The sequence below is a fragment of the Vanacampus margaritifer genome, chromosome 13, assembly GCF_051991255.1.
Source record: "Vanacampus margaritifer isolate UIUO_Vmar chromosome 13, RoL_Vmar_1.0, whole genome shotgun sequence".
NCBI classification, from domain to species: Eukaryota; Metazoa; Chordata; class Actinopteri; order Syngnathiformes; family Syngnathidae; genus Vanacampus; species Vanacampus margaritifer.
The window spans coordinates 24,752,626-24,772,767 of record NC_135444.1 but is presented as its reverse complement, the minus strand read 5'-3'; the positions used below and the strand labels follow the sequence as shown (position 1 = coordinate 24,772,767).

The 20,142-nt window shown below is 52.6% G+C and overlaps 3 protein-coding genes across 7 annotated transcripts; all 3 read right to left on the bottom strand.

The window, feature by feature from the left end:
- Positions 1-174: 174 nt before the first annotated feature.
- vcam1b (vascular cell adhesion molecule 1b) lies at positions 175-7,581 on the bottom strand. 3 transcript variants are annotated; one of them, XM_077584991.1, is made up of 8 exons: positions 7,021-7,577; positions 5,457-5,741; positions 4,120-4,377; positions 3,768-4,019; positions 2,439-2,702; positions 2,050-2,316; positions 679-939; positions 177-573 (listed from the first exon to the last, which is right to left on the bottom strand). In XM_077584991.1, the coding sequence occupies exons 1-8, from the start codon at positions 7,055-7,057 to the stop codon at positions 383-385; spliced, it is 1,815 nt and encodes a 604-aa protein (XP_077441117.1). In that variant the 5' UTR covers positions 7,058-7,577; the 3' UTR covers positions 177-382. The 3 variants fall into 3 exon arrangements, with proteins under 3 accessions (XP_077441119.1, XP_077441117.1, XP_077441116.1); XM_077584990.1 differs by having other exon boundaries at positions 179-573; positions 4,120-4,425; positions 7,021-7,573; XM_077584993.1 differs by lacking the exon at positions 5,457-5,741 and having other exon boundaries at positions 175-573; positions 4,120-4,425; positions 7,021-7,581.
- A 385-nt stretch (positions 7,582-7,966) lies between these two features.
- cdc14ab (cell division cycle 14Ab) lies at positions 7,967-14,713 on the bottom strand. 3 transcript variants are annotated; one of them, XM_077584995.1, is made up of 16 exons: positions 13,932-14,709; positions 13,008-13,098; positions 12,860-12,935; positions 11,819-11,911; positions 11,652-11,731; positions 11,336-11,402; positions 10,783-10,845; positions 10,624-10,711; positions 10,328-10,558; positions 10,103-10,241; positions 9,684-9,843; positions 9,522-9,619; positions 9,404-9,454; positions 9,187-9,315; positions 8,989-9,082; positions 7,967-8,570 (listed from the first exon to the last, which is right to left on the bottom strand). In XM_077584995.1, the coding sequence occupies exons 1-16, from the start codon at positions 14,026-14,028 to the stop codon at positions 8,541-8,543; spliced, it is 1,587 nt and encodes a 528-aa protein (XP_077441121.1). In that variant the 5' UTR covers positions 14,029-14,709; the 3' UTR covers positions 7,967-8,540. The 3 variants fall into 3 exon arrangements, with proteins under 3 accessions (XP_077441121.1, XP_077441123.1, XP_077441122.1); XM_077584997.1 differs by lacking the exon at positions 11,819-11,911 and having other exon boundaries at positions 13,932-14,713; XM_077584996.1 differs by lacking the exon at positions 8,989-9,082 and having other exon boundaries at positions 13,932-14,702.
- Positions 14,714-15,424: 711 nt separating this feature from the next.
- Positions 15,425-20,045, bottom strand: rtca (RNA 3'-terminal phosphate cyclase). The gene is made up of 12 exons (XM_077585016.1): positions 19,890-20,045; positions 19,559-19,767; positions 19,345-19,445; positions 18,440-18,583; positions 18,244-18,367; positions 18,084-18,142; positions 17,617-17,758; positions 17,431-17,549; positions 16,656-16,714; positions 16,501-16,595; positions 15,825-15,929; positions 15,425-15,556 (listed from the first exon to the last, which is right to left on the bottom strand). The coding sequence occupies exons 2-12, from the start codon at positions 19,613-19,615 to the stop codon at positions 15,431-15,433; spliced, it is 1,131 nt and encodes a 376-aa protein (XP_077441142.1). The 5' UTR covers positions 19,616-19,767; positions 19,890-20,045; the 3' UTR covers positions 15,425-15,430.
- Positions 20,046-20,142: the final 97 nt, after the last annotated feature.

The window sequence follows — 20,142 nt, the reverse complement described above, 5'->3', positions numbered from 1 at the left end:
CAGGAGCTACTTTCACGCACGAGGTCTCCACCACGTGAATCTCAAGCAGCTCCTGAAAAACCTGCGTTGCCACGGCGACGTTCCCCCCAAAGCAGAACGGGTCTTATTTGGCGCGGCCGCGCTCCGCCAGCCGGTTGCCGGAGAAACGCAGACTTAAACGGGAGCTTTGAGTTGGCCGGAAAACGTCAGGCCGCTTTCTTTTATTCCAAAACAAACACAAACATTACGAGGAGTCGTTTTCTTTTTCAATTTCGTCACTTCGCTCGACAGTCGACAAGCATCGGCAGCCATGTTCATTTCGGGGCAGGAGGGGGGTCACTCGTCAGGCGGGTGGGGTCATACGAAGGCCATACAAAGGTCATACGAGGGTCCGGGGGGGCGTTCACGGGGTGCAGGTGTTGCCGAGCCGGTGGTGATCGGGCGGCGGCGCGCGAGGCGTCAGCCGGTAGGATCCTTTCTTTCGGGACCTTCTCAAGTAGTCCACCATGAGAACGGCGCCGGCCAACCCGCCGGCACCGACTGCGGCCAGTAGCAGGACGGAGCCGAGGACGGGAAGAGTTTTGCCGTTGGGTTCTGCAAAACAAAAAGAATTGCTCAAGTGGTGCCGGCAGCACAAAACGTGAAAACATGAGCTTGCGGACGCTTGCGGACGCTTGCGGACGCTTGCGGACGCGCCACCTGTCACGCTCAGGACGAACTGTCCGATGTGGTAGCCCGCCACGTTGCTGGCGTTGACCCGGTAGAGGCCCGAATCGCGCGCCGTCACGTTCGGCAGGCGGAAGATCCCGTCGGCTGAGCGGCGCCGCGTCCCGTCCGACATTTTCTCCAAGACAAATTCTGGCGCCGGGAAGCCGTCGCTCTGGCACGACACCGTCACGTTCTGGCCCGCCGACACCGCCGCCGACGGCAAAAGCAGCACGCTCGTCTTCCTGGGAGGGGCTACGGCAAAAAGGGGCACACAACCGCAACGTTAGCGTTCTTCGCCGCACGGTTCAAATTCTAGCAAATTCAAAATGGCGGCGTCATTTCAAATATTGCATTCAAATACAAAATCTTCCTTTGCAAATAAACAAAACGTCCACCAGGTCATGTTTCAAGAAATTCTTAGTCAGTCACAATGTCCCATCACTATTATAAAACATTGACTGGCAGACGTTTTGACTGAAGCGACCCCCTTCACTCCCGGCTGTTTGACTGGATTTGGACTGATTTTGCAAGGCCCACACAATATTCTGTTCTATTGCTAAAAAACACGGAAGCTGCCAAAAGAAAGATTAGAGTCTCTTCTTTCATCACCCCAAAAAGTTTTCCGTTTTGCAGCAATTAGCATTAGAAAATAGCTACGTTTCATCATTATTCACAAATCGATTTAGAAATGAGAGTAAAGGAACCTTTTTGTCAACGTGGCCCAGGTTGATCTCGTATACTCTGCTGCCACCTGCTGGCCATTTTTGTAATAACTACCGTTGCTTCAACCGTTCTTTGCAGTTGAGAGGCTGCGTCAAAGCCTTCTCTATGCTCGAGCATAAAAAAAGATAAAAAAATGCATTAATACGTCTTTGGGACATTTAAAAGATTTAAAATAGAAGATATTGATACGTTTTGTGGAGCAAATGAGTTCAGAAGAGACTTGTGTGCAACTCATGTTCCACTGGGGGCACGTCTCCAAAAATGGTTGTGTGTCGAGTGTGAATAGTAAATAAAAAAAATTCCAGAAGCTTTTCTATCGTTTCAGAAATAATCATGCATGCAAGCGGCGATCTTGAAAATTGTGGACTGTCAACCTTTTTGTCTCTCTAGCGTTTTTTTTTTTTGCTGACCCGCTGCGCCATCCGCGGCCGATCGGCCCGCGCGCATTACAACGTACGCGTCCCAAAAATCCCGGCAGGCTGACACGTCAGCATTTCCAAATATGGCCGTTCCTCTTTCATATTGAGCAAGTGCAGTGTGAAAAGGGAACCTTTGACCCCAGCGGCACCCGGGAAAGGTGAAAGACGGATGTGGATGTGCCAGTCACGTGACAGGAAGTGCCGGCGGCGACTCACTCACAGTAGACGCGGACGGTGGCCTGCGCCAACCTGGTGACGTTGCCGCAGGTGGCCCGGCACATGTACCCGCCGCCGTCCTGCGGCCGCAGATCCCGCAGGAGGAGGCGGGGCCCCGTGACGGTGGGAGTGACGTCGCCCTCGGGGTCCGTCCGCCTCCAGGAGAGCGCCGGCGTGCCGGAGCAGCCTCGAGTGTGGCAGGTCAAAAGAAGGCTGGACGACACGTTCGCCAGCGCCACCTGCGGCCGCACCTCCGCCAGCAGAGGGTGAGCTCAACACGCACACACCACAAACACGCCGTCACAACCTCGTCCGCGGCTTCAACGTCACAACGGGCGGCCACGTCATTACACATGTTAGCGCGTTAGCGCGTTAGCGTGCGGCGCTTCTTACCTGTGACTGTCAGGTTTCGCGTGACGCGTTGCCTTCCAAAGGCGTTGGTGGCGTCGCAACGGTAGTGGGCGGAGTCCTGAGGCCTCACCCACAGGCTGAAGGTGAGCCAGGGGGCGGAGTCGGATCTACAAAGGTCCGCCCCTTGCCTACTCAGCAGCAGGCTGGGGGGCGGGTCTCCGTCAGAGTGACAGGTGAAGGTGACGCGCTGGCCTTCCACCACATCCTGACTTGGACTCACCCACATGGACGTGTTGGCGGGCGCCGCTGCGGAGGCGCAATACAAACACGCTCGCACCCGATGACAAAATGGCTGACATTCCAAAGCCATCACAAACGCTTTCACCAAAAAGTCCAGCTTGCAATCATCGACAATATCGAAGCTCTCGCTTTTCTCAGATTTTTGGTTTTGAAGGCAAACTTGCCGCTTACACAAAAAAGTTTCCCTTTTCAGGTGTATTCACTTTTTCGAGCTCCTGCACGGAGGAGGCGGAGCAAAGTAGGAACGAGCGTGCGAACCGGCGTCGGAAAGACAACCCGGGTGCCACCTCAAAACCAAAACAAAAACGTGGCTCGTCTCTTCCAAAAAGTCAACATCATCTTCATGATCATCATCATCACCATCTTTATCTTCATCATCTTCATCTTCATCATCATCTTTATCTTCATCTTCATCTTCATCTTCATCGTCACCAGACTGGCACAGAAAATTGTTACTGACCCGACTCACATTCTGCATCATGACTTCCAGCTACTGCCTTCCGGCAGGAGATTCGGGGCCCTCAGAACCAGGCTGAACCACTACAAGAACTCATTCCTGCCGACATCCAGCAAATTGCTTAATAACCGACATTAACTAAGTGGTGCAATATATATATATATAGGAGTGTGTGTGTATTATTTCTTTTAATTATCTTTCTCTATTCTGTTGTTTTTTCCTTACTGTAAACTGCAGCTGGACGGAGTCCAGGAAAACGTTCCCCACGGGGAAAATAAAAGTATATCGTATCGTATCGTATCTTCATCTCCATCTTCATCATCATCATTTTCATCTTCTTCATAATCATCTTCCTCTTCATCATCTTTCTATGCCGTGACCACAATGAATCATTCATTCGCGTACTCGCAATGTCAACAATTAAGATCAATATGAAGAAAATATTCCACATTTTCATTCAAAATCTTTTCATAAGCAACATTTTTTTTAAGAACATTTTACAGCTGTCATTTTAATCCGGCAATTTTTTTTGCTCACGATTATCACACCATCAGAAAGTAATATCGGCCCGTGCTGACCTCTGACCTCTCGCTGTGTGTGCGTGCGTCTCTCACCGTTGACGCGCACGCGGACGGCCTTGCTGTGTCTGCCCTGGTAGTTGCGCGCCTCGCACCGGAACTCTCCCGCCTGCGCCACCAGTGCCAGCTCCTCGCCCTGACCTTTGACCTGCGGCGCCCCGCCTTCCTCGGGCGTGAAGGTCCACGTGAGAAGCGGCGTGGGGTTGCCGGACGCAGAACATCTCAGAACCAGGACCGATCCCGACATCACCGCGCCGGGGTCTGACAGCGCCGTGACCACCGGAGCGACTGGCGAGAAACAAACGGTCACCATCATCATCATCATCATCATCATCATCAAGATGGCACGGAAAAAGAAAAAAAAAAAAGATGGCACGGCGGCACTTACACGTCACGTTGAGGCGGACGACAGTCTGCCGGGCGCGGTCTGAGGGGTCCAGGTCGCGCAGGTCAAGGGTGGCCCTGCAGGTGAGGTTCTCTTCAGACTCCGCCCTTTGAGGCGTGAAGGTGTAAGCCAATTGGACGGAGGTGGCCCCGCCCTTTCCCGCCACACTGCGCACCACCTGACCTCCTCTCAGCCAATCCAGAGTCAGCATCTCGGCGGGGTAAAGGTCGCGCACCTGACACGTCAGCGTGGCTTCCTCTCCTGCGCGGACGGGTTCGTGAGCTCGGATCTCGGGGTCCGACGGGAAAGCTGAACGATGACAGCGGCAGTGATGTCACTGGCGGGCGTGTCAGGCTACATCACTGATCTGAATATATGATTGGATAGCCGATAGCAAATACACGCCCGTGCAAGCCGTTGAAGCCACAGGGCGGCCATCTTGCTCCTCCCATCTTGCGAGCAGACTATAAATTATACGTACAGATTAGACAAATAACAGATAGTATAGGCCGGGGGGGGGGGGTGTTGGGTGCTTGTGAATTGGTGGTCACTATTTTTAACACGTAAACAAGTGGATGGTATCTGCTGCTTTGAAGACCCCCTTTTTCTTCTAGCACTCCTTAGACCCCAATATTAGATATGGCAGAGGCATCTTTTGTTAAATTACAATTCTAATTCTTTTATTAAAAAAAAGTTTCCTCCTGTAAACTTCATTACGCATATCATTCATACATATATTTAAGGCAAGTTGTAAAATGTCTGAAGTCCTCTTGTTTATGTTTAACAAATTGAAAACGTCATAAATCTTGCTGTTTCTACTAAGAACGGTCTCAAACGTTCTCCATGTGGAGACTGTAAATATGCCGATAAACGTTTCTTGGGAGGAGCAATATGGCGGCCGCGCGGCTTCAAAAGTCTTGGCCTATCGGCTATCCAGTCATGTATTCAGATCAGTGGGCAACATGGATGAGCTAACGCAAGACAAAAGGCGAGCGCACGTGCGCACGTGACCATTTGCTAACCGCGCCGACGTCAGCAAAGCGATTCCGCTCGCAACATTTCATGAACGACCCAAATGAAGCTCGTGCGTCATTTTCTAATTGGCCTTTAAGGTTTGCTCAACCGCTCGGACTTGAGGCGAAGGTCGACGTATTGACGACATCAACGCCGCTTGCTTGCAAATGGACGTGAAAAGTTTCCTCTTGCCAAACCATGTCAAGCATTTCAAAAATGTGGCCTGCAAATTGGATTGATGTTGTTCTGTCGCCGTTTTGCCACGCCCACCCGTTGGTCGAGAGCCGGCATGCGCGTGTGCGCCGGTTGCGTGTTTTTGTACTGACCGTAAATTCTGATGTTGGTTTTGGCGTGTTTGCGCTGCTCCCCGCAGGTGACTTTACACAGCAGCAGGCCTTCGTGCACCATCTCCACGGGGTCAAAGGTGAGCAGCGACAGGCGGTCCCGCCACCGGACGCGGCCGCCCAGCGGCCGGTCGCCCAGCGGCGACCACGAGATGACGGGCGTGACGGGGCAGTCGCGGACGGCGCACGACAGCTGCCGACGCTCGCCCAACTTGAAGAGCGAGCTGCTGGGGGAAATGTCCACCTGCACGGCCGCCGTCAGCGCACCTGCGCCGGCACACAGACGGGATAGCGTCAGGGTTCGCCCGTTTTCCAGGCCACCGGACTTCCTGTGAGCGCGTCGGCCGCCCGGCGGGACCGTTTTCTCTTGCCGGACGACACAATTCAGTCAAATTTTCGTCGGCGAAACTTTACAGCCGAGATATGCCGTCTCTGCCGCCCTTTTCACACTGCACTTGTGCAACGAGAAAGAGTTGGCAGCTTGCCCATATTTGGACGTGCTGACGGAAGTCAAAATGGAGATTTGCGTCTTTCATTGTTACACGAGATCAATTTGTGGCCGGGCGGGAAATCCGATGGTTTCATCATGCCGGAGCTTTTTCAACGAGTCGACTCGGCCGCTGGCGCTTGTCTGACGTGACGGCGCCCATGCAGTGTGAAAAGGGTTCATCTGGTCTTGTGTCCCGGAAGCGTTTTGGGACAACTGCGACTGTTTGAAAGCGTGACCCGCGACCTGTGCTCCCCAAAAGAACATTTTCTTGAAATGAGCCGTTGTCGTCGCTAATCTGCGTCGTGAGAATGACGACTTGCTGTAAGATGTCATCAAGCTCAGACATGCGAGCCCATTTTAAAAAACAAAAAAATCATGAAAGAGCAAAGAAAGGCGGGCAGCACGAGCAGGAAACTTTGATGCCAAGTAGGAGACCCCAAAATATCATCTGGCAGGCCGCCAATGGCCCCCGGGCCACACGTTTGAGAGCCCGGTTCGAAATGTCAGTGAAGGGCGCATGTAGCAATTTCATCAGGTTTGGTTCAAGAGGGCAAAACGTTGCAAAGACGCTCACAAAGCCTCCTGATGCTCGCAAACAGCCATCTCATTTTTGGGAGCATAAAAACTGTTTGCGAGCGCTAGCGAACGTCTTTGCAACGTTTTGCGGTCTTGAGCGAATCCTGATTGCAGGCGACATGCTTCGGTTCGGTTCGGCCCACTTGAGGTTGACGGAAGCTGAAGCGCTTCAAAGCCACCGTCAAGCCCATGAAGGAGCCAGCGGGACTTTTGGGGACGAAAGCTTTCTGCCAGCCAGCGCCTGAAAATCATCACGTGACAATCCGTCTTTTCCTCCCGGCGGGCTTTCAGTGGACATCAACTGAAACTCTGCTGGTGCGCACGCATTCAATAAAAAAACGAAAAGAAAAGGTGGCGCTCACTTGACAAAAGGTAAACTCTAGTGGGAACCCGAAGCTTGGAATCTGAATCCTGACCTTGCGTCTGGGGGGTGAAATGTGGAGGGGGAGGAAAAAAAAGAAAGAAAAAAAAAAGGGTTACCTGAGAGTAAAAAGCAGACGAGAAGCCTCGTCGTCATCACGCTCGATCGCTCGTTTGCTGTCTGGCTGCTGAGGGGGACTCGAGCGGAGGTTCGAGCTCGTCGTGGGATGGAAGCTTTCTGCTTGTGGCTCGTGAACGGGTTCGCGAGTCCAAAGCGGAGCCAGATGAAAGAGCGCGCGCGTCCTCCGGCCGGCGGCGCCCCCTGCTGACCGCCACGCGAACTGCACCCTGTCGCTCCTCACTCGTCTTGATTGACTCAACACAACAACAAAGACTCATCAGCAATCAACTCCAGAAACTTTCACCTTCACGTGATTTGAGGACAAAGTCATCGGATGTCTTTGCTGCAGTTGGAGGCGGGGCTCAACGAGGGGTGGACCCAAACCTTTAACTTTGTTCACGCGGATTATAGACGCATCTAAAAAAAATGATAAAAATCGAACAAAATTCGCGGTTGATACGCCGTCATGTCTTTTTTTCTTTTATAACACTTCATGGATAATCTAAAATGACAAACCCTCAACCCGTAGTCGGTCGGGGCGGAGCCAACGAAACCGTTTGCCGGAAGTGGTCGAAATGGATGTTTTGACATCCATTGTTGGTCTTGACACATCGTGCGTGTTGAAGGGCGCGGGGGGGGGGGGGTTGGTGGGGGGGGGGGGTCCACGATGGTTGCCGTCCACGTCGAAAGGAGTGGGAAGGGTGCAGTACCGCGTGCCCTCAGCAGATGGCGCACTACCCGGATGCTTCAGGTTCGGATTGAGCTTTTTTATTTATTTATTTATTTTTTAAATATATATATTTCGTTCCCTGCGAGGTAAGAAATGATTTGCGCGTAAACTTGGGACGTCTGGCCAATCATGACAGGATGACTTCACTACAGACTCCTCGATTACTTCCTGGTTGTGACGTCATGTTGCTGATCACTGTCAGAAAACAAAGCAAGTCAAGAAAAATAATTTATTTGCTTCTCTTACAAGAAAATAAAGCTTCCCTTCAAAATAAACACTTGCTGCTCTAAAATGCCTCCGCGCTTCCTTATGGCACATCCACATCTTCATCACTACAATCATCATCATCATCGTTTCTGCGAAACAAATTTCAAGCTTGCGGCGGCAACATTGACGGCAAGACTGATTTGGTCCCTGCAACTCTTTTTGTCAAAGTGTCTCTGACAGCAAATAAAATGGAGGAGGTCGAAGATTGGAGCCGTGCTGGGATTGGTCGCTCATCCATGGATGACCAATCATATTCAATGATATTGGGGGTGGGGGGGTAAAATCTAAGTTAAAAACTTGTTTTCCTTCTTGGGCTAACAGCTAGCACCAGGCTAATGCTCACAAGAGGTCAAAGGTCAGCTCAGGTCAAGTTTGGGGTTTGTTGAGCATTTTGTATGCTGACGACATTGGAAAAATGATGAGGGCGAAAGCGGAAATGGTCCTTGCCAACATCTCCGTCACGCGTACGCGCGTGTGCTGCCGTTCACGCGTGTCGGTCTCGTTCACGGCACGTGTGACCTTCTAGAAGTCGACCAAGTCAGACTGAAGCGACTGCAAACAAAACCACAAACAAAGTCAGCCTCGTTAGCTTGTTGCTAACAATATGTCACACGTGCGCTGCTGCGTACTCCGGATTGGTTGCTGATGATGTCATCGCAGCTATCAGTGTGTGTGCGTGCGTGTGCGTCACATGACAGGAATTTGGGGACACGTGAACATAATAATAGATTTGTAACACACTTTACGTTTATAAAATGTCAAAATGCGCAGTACAGGCAACAATAGAAGCCGTAGAAGCACGCAATTAAAAATCCGAGTTAAAAAGTCAAGACTAAAACTCAAAAATCAACCAGGAAATGTTTTTTTTATAGGAAAGTTTCATTCACGCCAAACACGCACGCTACATCGCCGGTGATGTCACAGCAAAGCAAAGCAATCAAGACCAAGGGGGCGGGGCCAGCGGACTTACAGGGATGGAGCGGCTCAGGTGGCGTCCCGACATCAACGAGCTAGCGTAACCACGCGCGGCGTACACGTTGCCGAGTGAGCCGGCCAATCGGGAGCTGCCGCACGCGCACGCATGCACACATCAAGTGGTGGAAGGGGAGGAGTCACATGACGGCAGTAGCCAATAAGAGACAGGCAAGGCGGGGGGGAAGCGACTGACCTCAAGCCGCCGGCCGATGACGAGGCGCTGCGACCGATCCTCTTGGCTGCGGCCGAAGCGGACGCCGTCGGCGACTTGGACGGCTTCAGCGGGGAGGGGGCGGAGCCACCATCGACGCCCGCCCACGGTCTGACGACGAGACACGTTTGGACATTTTGTCATTTCTCATTTTGTCACCTTTACTGTCACGCTCGTCACGTTTGTGGCGCGCACCGACCTGATTGGCCGCGCGAGCGTGCCGCCGCCGCCGCCGCCGCGCTGCTCCACCCTGCAAGGCAAAGCAGCGAGTCAAAGGTCGTGTGAGTTTGAGTGACAGGTTGGGGGTGGAGTCATACCTGAGCGCCGCAGAGGCGACGGGCCGGAGGGTTCGGCGACCTTTTAGGGCTCGTAGTTTATCTCCCTGAGTGGGAGGCGACCGCTCGCTGGCGTCATCCTGCGCGCGCACGTGACAAAAAATGTGTTTGTGTGTGTCGCGTGTGCGTTTGGCACGCGCGTACCTGCCGCAGACGGTCCTCGCTCAACGAAAGCCGCGCGGCGCCGTTTATGGCGAGGCGCTCCACGCCGGACGCCAGGTCGCTCACGTGGTCCTCGTCCTCGGTGGCCTTTGACCCCTGGGAGCGTTGATGGTCTCCGAGCAACCAAAGCCACGCCTGCTTCCTGCCCACAAACGCAAACGTTGGATTGGTCGCTCAACCGACGGACGCCGCCGGCTCGCGCTTGCCACTTCATCGGCCTGCCGCAGACAACCAATCAAGCGGCCGCCATCTTGGAATGGAGCCAATCAAATTCCTTCAATGCGGACTCGCCGGCAGCTTTTTGCTGTTTGCCGTGAAGTCGACCAACAAGAGTGGCGAGCGGAAGCCGGGCCAACGTGCCGATGTTTGTCTTTTGTGCGTTTGCGGCGGCCGTCGCTGACTGTTGGAGGAAGTGCTGCTGAGGTCCGATGACGGATCCGGGCCTGCAGATGCGGATCCACGCGACGGCTTCGGCGGCGCTGAAGCGGTACTGCTTCATCAGGTAGCAGCCAATCAGCGTGCCGGTCCTGCCCAGGCCGGCTGCGGGCGACCACGCCAGAGCGTCAGCGTGACGGCGTGAGAGCGTGACGGCGTGAGAGCGTGACGGCCCCTCGGCCAGCGCTTACCTTTGCAGTGCACGGCCAGGGCGCCGGGCGTGGCGTCGCACAGCGCCAGGAAGCGCAGCGTGATGGCGTCGGCCGGCGTGCTGCCGTCCAGGAAGAACAAGTCCCAGTGGCGGAAGCCGGCGTCGGCGAAGCGGCCCGCCTCGTACATCTTCTTGTTCAGACGAACCACCGCCGACACGCCGCGGGAGCGGAAGTACGTGAAGTAGGCCTCGGGCGCGTGCAGCGGGTAACCTGCGGGTGCGCTTCCGTCACACAAGATGGCCGCCAACGTCCGCCCATCCGAAGCGCAAACTCACCGTTCTCCATTTTGCTTTTGGGATGCGGCCCGCTGAAGGCCAGAAGCTTCCCCGGGACGATCCAGTTCAGATCGCCGTTCTCCACGCGCTGAGCAAACAGGAAGTGGAACGTGACCACGACCGTCGGGCCAAAGTCAGACGACCGACGGGCAAAACTACCTCGTAATGTTCGTACTCGTCCACATCGAAAGACTCGAAGTCGAAGAATCCGTGTTGGAGGGCCTGAAACGCACACAAAGAATCAGCGACCCGCGTGCGCGTGCGCGTGCGTGCGCCACACACGCACACGCACACGCACACGCACACACACACGCACACGCACACGCCACTTTTGCCATTTCCAGCAACTGACTGACTTTGAATTGCTTTTTACAACATGTTGCTTCATTTCGATTACTTTTTGGAATTAAAAAAAGGTTAAAGGCTTTTAGTTGATGTTTTAGCAGCTTTCGTTTTTTTAATTTGTGTATTTCTTGTGTGAGAGATTTAAAAAAAAAAAAAAAAAAGTAAGTATTTTGTGCATGAAAACGTGATGATGAGATCCAAAAATGGGTTTTGTTTTTGCACAGGATTGAAATCAAATGTGGCTTCTTCAAATGGGAAATTGCAAACATTTTGACGCACGTTCGCTTTCAGGAAAAAGTTTTCTTGGACGTGACCTTGGTTTGCTTTTGCTAAAAGTCTGACAAGACGTGAGCGAGACGAGGCCAACCTTGCGGATGCCCAGCAGGCAGTCGAGGACGCTCAGGTTGAAGGTGCACTTCCCCAACGACGCGTCCCTGCGCGCGCACACACACAAAAGCCATTTGTCAGACAGTCTGTGAAGGCACCATCAGGTGGGCGGGGCCAACGCAAGCCATCCACGCTTAAACCTCAATTTAGCTCATGCGCACACAAGCACAGGGCACATGTGATGAAGGGACGAAGGGACAGACGGACGAAGGGACAGACGGACGAAGGGACCGACGGACGAAGGGACCGACGGACGGATGTACGTGTGTGTGGGCTGCTTGAGTTTTTGTGTGTACCTGAAGGGCAGGTAGGAGGCGTTGGATCCCGACACCAAAGCTCTGTAAGCCTCTTCCGGAGTTTTCTTCAAGTAGATCACCTGACACGCACACACGCACAAAATCAAGGTCAAGGCTCAGCGCGGCCACGTGTGTGCGTGCGTGCGTGCGTGCGTGTTGGGTCTCACCGCGTACGCGCCGATGAGCACGGCTGCGTTGGAGCGTTTCCTCTGGTCGAAGCTGCTGTAGTGCACGATTCGTTTACGGCTCAACGTGAACGACTGCACACGTGCACACACACAAGCGCGCGCACACACACACACACAAGCGCACGCACACACACACACACACAGCAGAGCAAGTTTAGACAAAGAAGCGGCGGATATTGCTGCTGATGCAAAAAGTGTTAGCAGGATGCGTTTCGTTCCAAAAAGACGACGGAGGCACGCGGGTCAGCCAACGACGGCGCTCCCGTATCTTTTTTTTCTTCACTTTCACAAAAGAAAACAATTCCAGATGATATGATTTAGTGACGTTGCTTGCAAGTCAGCGTTTGTGAGGATCGGCCAAATGCTGCCATCAAGCTCTTGTTTTGCAGCCATGCTACTTTTCAAACAGTGAAAAATCTCACGCACGCACGCGGGAATTTCTGCAGAAGTTTCATGACGTCTTTTCACGCTAAACTTGCCCGCAAGTCGACTTCTGGCGGGATTTGCGGGTTGACAAACTCCGGAGAACATCTTGTAGCGCTCCCGCTGGTACGTTTGCAGCCCATCTATTTAGGTCGGACCAATCAGCCGTTGTTTAGGGCGGGACAAAACCAAAAAGCGGCGATGGCGGGGGGAGAACAAACAAACCCAACAGCCAAAATGACGCTGCAATGAATTCTGTTCTGGCAGAATTACTCGCCGTTTGAACAGCAAGATCAACCCCCCCCCCCCCCCCCCCCCCCCCCCGTTTGAAGACGAGACCAAAGACGACATTTTCATCCGTTGCCTTAATTGGTCCAAATAAACGTTGGAAGATGCGGCATCGTCCAATCAACTCAAAGTATTGTACAGCAAGCCCCGCCTTTCCCGGGCGGCTGGGGTGTGCTGACTTTTGCAAGACGCCGTATATGCGTGCTGATCCTTTTGTGGCGGTGAGGCGCGCACGTGCTGTGAGTGTGCGTGACAGCGTGACATTCCGCATTCCGATGCAGGGCGGCGGCGGCGGCGGCACAAACTCACCTTGAGCTTCTTGTTCAGCTTGCAACAGTATCGGTACAACATGGCCAAGTTGAGAGGGCCGAAATCCGCGTAGAAACTGTACACACACACACACACACACACGTGAGCACGCCGCAGGGCGCCGGCGAGGGGGCGGGCGAGCACTTACTTCTCGTAGACAAACTCGTCGTCGGTGCAGAAGTAGTGCGTGTTGGCCGTGCTTTTGGGTTTGCTTCGTAAGGTGGCGAAATACAGACGGTCTGGCACACAAGACACAATCGGCAGCGTGAGTCGGCACCCGCGACATTTGCACCGAATGCTGATTGGACAGCTCAATTTCCGGAAGACAAAAACAAGTTTTCCCGAGTGGGGGCTGCGCGAATGTCGGCTTCTGCAGTCGTTGGACATTCGCGGCTGCCCAACGACGACGACGCAAAACTGAGGCGAAACACGCACACGTGGTTACGATGGTTCGAGTGTCGGGGGTGTCAGGCCAGGAAGCTTGAGGAGGCCCGAGACGTGCGGCGGGACGCTGAGCCGGCCTCGACCTCAGCTCGTCTCTCAGCCAAAGTCCCGACACCCGGCGGGCCGCTCGCACCCGCCAGCGAGGGCGGGAACGTCCATCGGCCGCTCGCCTCAGTCCCTTCTTCGCCGCCACGGGCCCATGCGGACGTCCGATAAGGTTCGATTCCCATTCTCAGCAACATACTTGAAGTGCTCTACTTGGCGCAGGGGCCTCATGCACCCTTTTCACACTGGGGACCCGCCTGGGTGAGGATTTGCAACATCGTCATGAATAAAAGGCAACATTTTGGGAACGAAGAGCAAAAAGGTGCAAAGTTGCTTCCTTGCAGCTTCTCAGGCCACAAATTGATTCACTAGTCCGGCCCACTTGAGATCAAATTGGGGTGAGGGTGTATGACCTCGAATGACTTTTAACCCTCCCTGGTCAAAGCAATCAAACAAATGGATCATCTACTTTTCTACGAGACAAAAGTCATGAAACTTTCCATATTTCGTTGAACATGTCAAAAGTGGACCTTGGCGTCTTTTCACTCAACTTTGTGTTCTTGAAACTTGTTGCTGTTGTTACCTTTGATCAACTCTGCGGCTCCGGGCGGTTCGGCGGCGTCGGCGTCCGTCACGCCGAACAAGGCGGACAGAACCGGGGCGCGGGTCGTGTGGCTCATGTGGATCCGTCTAAATCCCGGACGCTCAACTTGTCGACTGGCAGGCTAACAGCGAAGCTAGCTGCTAGCCGTCAACAAGTTGCCAACTTTGTCCTCAACTTCCCATCTCGCCGCCCACGCGCACGCGCTCCTCACAGGGAAACTTTCGGAGCTTTCCCACGGAATTGGTCCAAATTGTTCAATCGCTGGCCGTCAAATCATCGCGCGTTAGCATGTTAGCACGTTAGCTGGGATTAGCGACGGCGGCGGTCCCAAAGTGAGATTGAGCAAATCCTTCGAAGACTCGTTACCAGGACGACCGCCGCTTCTGTGCCGACTGCAGCCAATCAGCACACGAAGCCAACTGTGCTGCCTTCAGGGTTCTCGGGAAGACTGCAAACTGGCCGCCTCAGAAGAACACAAACAAACGAAACGCACGACGACGACAACTCCCTGGAATTGTTATTTGTTGCAAATACGAAAACACGCAGAGTGTTTTCGTACATTGGCATCAGAAATGGGTTGGACGTGAAGTCAGTAGTTCGTTGACGGTAGCAAGTTGAAGTCGGAAGTAGCAGCTGCACGCAATATTCATTCAAGAAAGAAATGTGATCTTTTCTCACGTCATCATTTCTTTTCCCTCGCATAGTTTTTCAAAAATGCATTTGCTTGAAAGCGGCTCGCCTTTGATTATGATTTGACTGCTGCTCGAACCTGTGGCAACATTTGGAGCAGCGAACGCGCGGCCGCTTTTTTAACAGATACTTCACAACTGCTCACATTTGCTTGGCGATCGTGACGTCACAACTGTCATTTTGTCTTGAGGCGGCGGATGAGCGGCGTGACATCACAGTGATGTGCAGCATGTGTCACAGCAACGTGACGTCACACTCACCTGCAACCAGAGAGATCCACACGCAGTTAGTGCTCGGTTCTGCAGGTCCCGCAGGTCGGGCAGGTCCCTGGGGCGAAGGCTGGAGGCGCCGCCGGCCGTCCTGGTGCATCCTGCTGCAGGTCGGAGGACTGAGTGGGCGACTTTGGGGGGTGTCATGTGACCCGGGCGGCTCTCAGGTTTCTGGCGCAGGTGTGAGTTTACATGGGGCTCGGGTAACAACGGGCTGGCTGGGCCGCCTCGAAGCTCCTTGGCCAAGTGATGAGCCAAAGTTCAACTGAACCCGCTCCGGGAAAAAAACCTCACAAACTTGCATGAGCAAATGCGTCGTCACAGTCCAAGTAGAAAAAAAACATCGCAGAAAAAACAAAACGTCGGGTGAAAAACATCTCATCGGGTGCTACTAAATGATGTATCATCATCTTCATCATCATCATCATCACCTGTCAATCATCATGATGGCAAGACTTGACTGACTGCCGGGTGTGTTTGGGGCAAAGAGATGACAATCAACACAGCAAAACACTTGATTCATTGGTTTATTGCGGATTCAGGTTTGGGTTGGGTTGGGTTTGGGTTGGGGAGCCCCGCCCCCTGACATTCGATGATGTAGGTGACGTTCAGCTCGTCTTCACATTTTGTGATTGTGAACTTTGCCTGGAAAAAAAACAAAAAAAACCTGGTGATGTCACTCAAACAGCTCCGCCCCCTCAAGCCAACGCAACAACGACAAGAACGATAATCATTATCATAAAGATGAAAGCGTCAGACAGAAATGTGACGTTTGGGACAAGATTGTGTTGGGCTCCGCTTGAGCTCGCTGCCATTTGTGACAAAAGGCAGGAAATCCACAAGAAAAGACCAGGTCGGCTTGCTGAGGGTCCACCTTTGACCTTTGCCGCCAGGGCATCAGCTGACCTCTCACCTGAGTCATCTGCTGGGCCACGTGGATGGCGGTCCGCGTGTGGAGGGTGACGGCGCCCGTTCGGATCCGAGACGTCCCCTTGGCCAACGCCATGAAGACGATCAGCTGCGGGCGCGACCGCAAACGTCAACGTGCGAGCGAGCAAAAAACGTGCATCATTTCTTGAGATGAATTTTACAGCTGCACAATCAATGTCAACATGTTTGAACATGAAATCAAGCGCTGTCAACCGTTTCCGAGTGCTTCTTTTCGCCAAGCGGCGTTTCGTTCCTTCTGATTGGATTGTGTGAATTTTCCTCACGGTCTTGTTTTTGTTTTAGTCGTTGACGGAATTGTCAGACAATTTGAGTTATCGTCTCAATGAATGGCTTCGATTTGAGTTTTTGTGACGAAAAATATGACAACAATGAAATGATCTCTGCAGCGTTGTGCCAAGCCAAGGAAAGGGGGCGGGGCCACTACACTGCACACGGACTCCAAAATTGGAGTTGCAGCTCGCCAATGTCAGGCATTGACGGACATACGCCAATCATGGACTTCTCCGTGGAAATGCGACGCTGGCGACGGTTGAGCCGATTGATGGAGCCCGTTGTGTTGCATTACATCGCAAACGGGCGACAATATGGCGCTGGTCAGACTTTTGCGGTGTCCCGCCCACCCGCTTCCCGCCACTCACCTGATCTTGGAGGAATTCATCCACGCAGCCGTTGTGGCGGATGTTTCGTAGCAGCATCTCGGCAGCTTCCTGGCCAATTTTGTCAGCGTACACGCCTGAAACACACACACACACAATGTCAAGTGCTGCCCCCTGGTGGTGGAGGCCGTGCTCACCTTTCTTGCCCAGCGCCGAGCCGGCAAACAGGCACCCGGCGGTGGATTCAGCGATGATTCTGCAGGCAAGCAAAAGTGGCGGTCACAAGAATTTGTCTTTATTTCCTTCCTGTGGCTCAACTTTGACATTGAGGACATTTGTCCAGCGGTTGCGAGAGTCAACATTTTGAGCGAGATCGGACGCTCGTCATTCAAGTCGCTTGTCGGAAGAAAAAAATGCCAACAAGATGGCCTGGCAAAACTTGACGGCAGCTGCCAACCTGCGAGGAATCAAAGTTGGGACAAATTCCTTTCCAAAGGAGAGTTTTGTGGAGGAGGATTTCCTAAACCGAAGATTCGGTTCAATCTCAAAATCTTCAACAGACGTCAACGGCCAAATATGGGCAAGCGTGAAAGAAAAACAAGCGCAGTGTGAAAAAGCCTCCAAGCACAGATGGCGGATGTCACATCAAACCCACCAAAAAGCAACCACGTGCGTCAACTTCCATCGTTGGCGCCCAAATCTGGAGACACTTTTCAAAATTTGGAGATTTTTCCACCCTCGACTTGTGATTTCAAAAGCAAAACCAGCGTCAAATGCTCGAGGGCCGTACGCGAGATCGTCATCCGACATTTTCTTCAAGATCGTCATCCGACATTTTCTTCAAGATCGTCATCCGACATTTTCTTCAAAATCGTCGTCCGACATTTTCTTCAAAATCGTCATCCGACATTTTCTTCAAAATCGCCATCCGACATTTTTTTCAAAATCGCCATCCGACATTTTGCGACTCACATGATTCCGTTTCCGTTTCCGCAGGCCTTCTCCTCCTTCACGGCTTCAATGTTGACGTAGAGATCTTTGATTTCCCGCCGGATGGTCCGCACGGCGGCGGCCGCCATGTCCTTGGCCAGCTGCACGCACACACAAACGCGACTGTCACCTCAACCTCGGACCGCCGCCTCGCGCTGGCGGGCCTACCTTGAAAGGCAGCACACCGGCCACGTACGCTCGTCCGTGGATCTTGCTGATGTTTCCTCGCTCCAACAAGGTGAGCGCCTGCAACTCTTTGACCGCACGCACACACACACACACCTCTCCGCCGCCCTTCGGGTAAAAACCTCTGTGAGAAACACACACACACACACACACACACCAAAAAGTCACATCTGGATGAGCTTGCCAGACGACTCTAATGACATGTTGAGTGAAAAGTAAGCATTTGTGAAAACAAAATCAATCCAGAAGGATTTTTTTAAATGACTGAGAGCCATCAACATATTTGGCACTAAAAAAACAACAACAACAAAGGAAATTGCCAATGTAATGCAAAGCGTGCTTAACTCATGGACTGGCAGCCATTTTGACTGAAGCAACCCCCTTCGCTCCCGGCTGTTTGACTGGATTTGGACTGATTTTGCAAGGCCCACACAATATTCTGCACGCACCTCATTTTGATGTTGCAGTCAAAATGGACTCCAAACTTTTCTACGACGGGTTTGAAGACCTGAAGAAGCAACGTTGACGTGAAAAGGCAGCCCAAATTGCGCGTCCATCTCTCCTGCACGCGTCGCTGACGCTAGCGACGAGGAAGAACAAGACGGCTACCTTGAGGATGTAGTCGATTTGCGGCGCCATCTCCGCGTTGGTTCCTCCTCTCAGGCTCAAGTTGGAGGTGGCGTCAGCGTAGACGGCGCACGGCAGCGCCACCTGCAGTAAGAGACACACACTCCTGACACACAACAGGAATGAGTACACAGCCAGCACACACACGCGCTAGCATGTTAGCGACGTCGCCGCTTACCCCGCCGTGTGCGTGTCCGCTGTGTAATTTCCAGCTCGAATCTTTCCCGGCGTCAGGCGGACGTCGGTGGAACCGATGGCGCCGCCCTGCAGGACGCCGGCGCACATGTCGCAAACCAGCTGAAGGCCGCTCAGATGCTGAGGCCTGCGCGCAACCGCACACACAAAATAAAACACACATTCAGAACATGAGGGTTATTTTGAGTTAATTTAAAGTTCCTTTAATGCCACTCTTTATTGTTATTTTTTAATGAGCGCTCCTTACTTGGAAAGGCTGTACTGGAGGAATTCCAGTCGCAAGGAAGCACACGCGTCCACGTCAACATTTAGCAGTGATAAATGTAATAATCATGCATTTACTTGTGGAGACGAGGGTCAAGTTGTATTTTACAATTTGAAAAATGTGCAGAATTTCACAAGTTACTTCATGTTAAAGATGAGATCGCTCTGAATGGGGGAGAGGCCACGGACTTCCGGGTTTTACACATCAGCACCCCCGCTCATCGGCGGGAGGGCGTCTCGGCTGTCTGAAATGCTTCCCACACGGAGGCAGACACAACACACTCGCAGCCTCGCACCCGTCGACGGGAACGCGCAACCGAGGGGCACAAAGACGGAAGCGCAAGTTCTAAAAAGTCCCGCCTCCTTCGTGGCATATAGTCCATATGAAAAGAAAAATGCACTGAGCTGTCGCCAACATCATACAAATTCAATTATGCCATCTAAAAAATGACCAACACAAATCAATCTCTTAGTTATAATGCATCCTTTTTTCATTTCAATTCAATTTTATGAACGATGATGACATTACTGTATCAATGACTAAAAGATGCAGCAGCCATATTTCTATTAGCTTAACATGTGTGTCCACTGTCCTATATTCTAATACATCTATTTGTTTGCAACCTGAGTCCCGGGGTGCTCCTGCCTGCTCGGACTTTGTCGATGGCGACGGGCGATCCGCTGATGCAGCTGAGCGCCGCCGCCACTCTCAGGATTTGGCCGCCCTGACAAGAAAGGCAGAAGTGAGCGGACGTCAAAGACAGGACAGGACGCCACGCCGGTGAATCGCGGCAGAACCGTCACTGGTCACTTGGCGCCGTTTTGTGTCGTCACTCACTCCCTCCATCAGGCTGCCGTCAAGTTCCACTGTCGGCGAGTCCGCGTCCGCGTCCATGTCGTTGAAATGTTCGCTGTTTTCAGGCGCCACAACTTGCAGCGGCTGCACTTTATCCACTTTCTTGTGCTGCTGCTGCTTCTTCGTTGGAGATTCTCGGCGACGGGCGAACCGTAAGGGGGTTTACCGCCACCCACTGACAAGAAGGAGGACTGCCCAAAAATGAAAAATCCATTCTTAACAAAATGACGTTTTAGGTTTCATTTTGTAATCGTGTTTTGTTTGTGTGTACAATTAGGCAAATCTAAATGTCTCCCACCTTCCCGCGACCAACCTGCTTTCTGATATCAAACATTTTATGGAATGCTGGATTTATAGTGTGAGACAACTTCAACACGTGCCTAAAGCATAGCTTAGCTACATTTTGACCCGAAATAAAATCTTCTTCCAATCGACCAAAGCTGATCAGTCATGAAGCGTCTCCTTCCATCGTCAACCAGCTTGTCTGCGCTCTGTCCGGAGGGAGGGACCCATTCACAACAGTTACTTTCTAAGTATAGTATTTTGTATGCAAATTAAATTCTCTG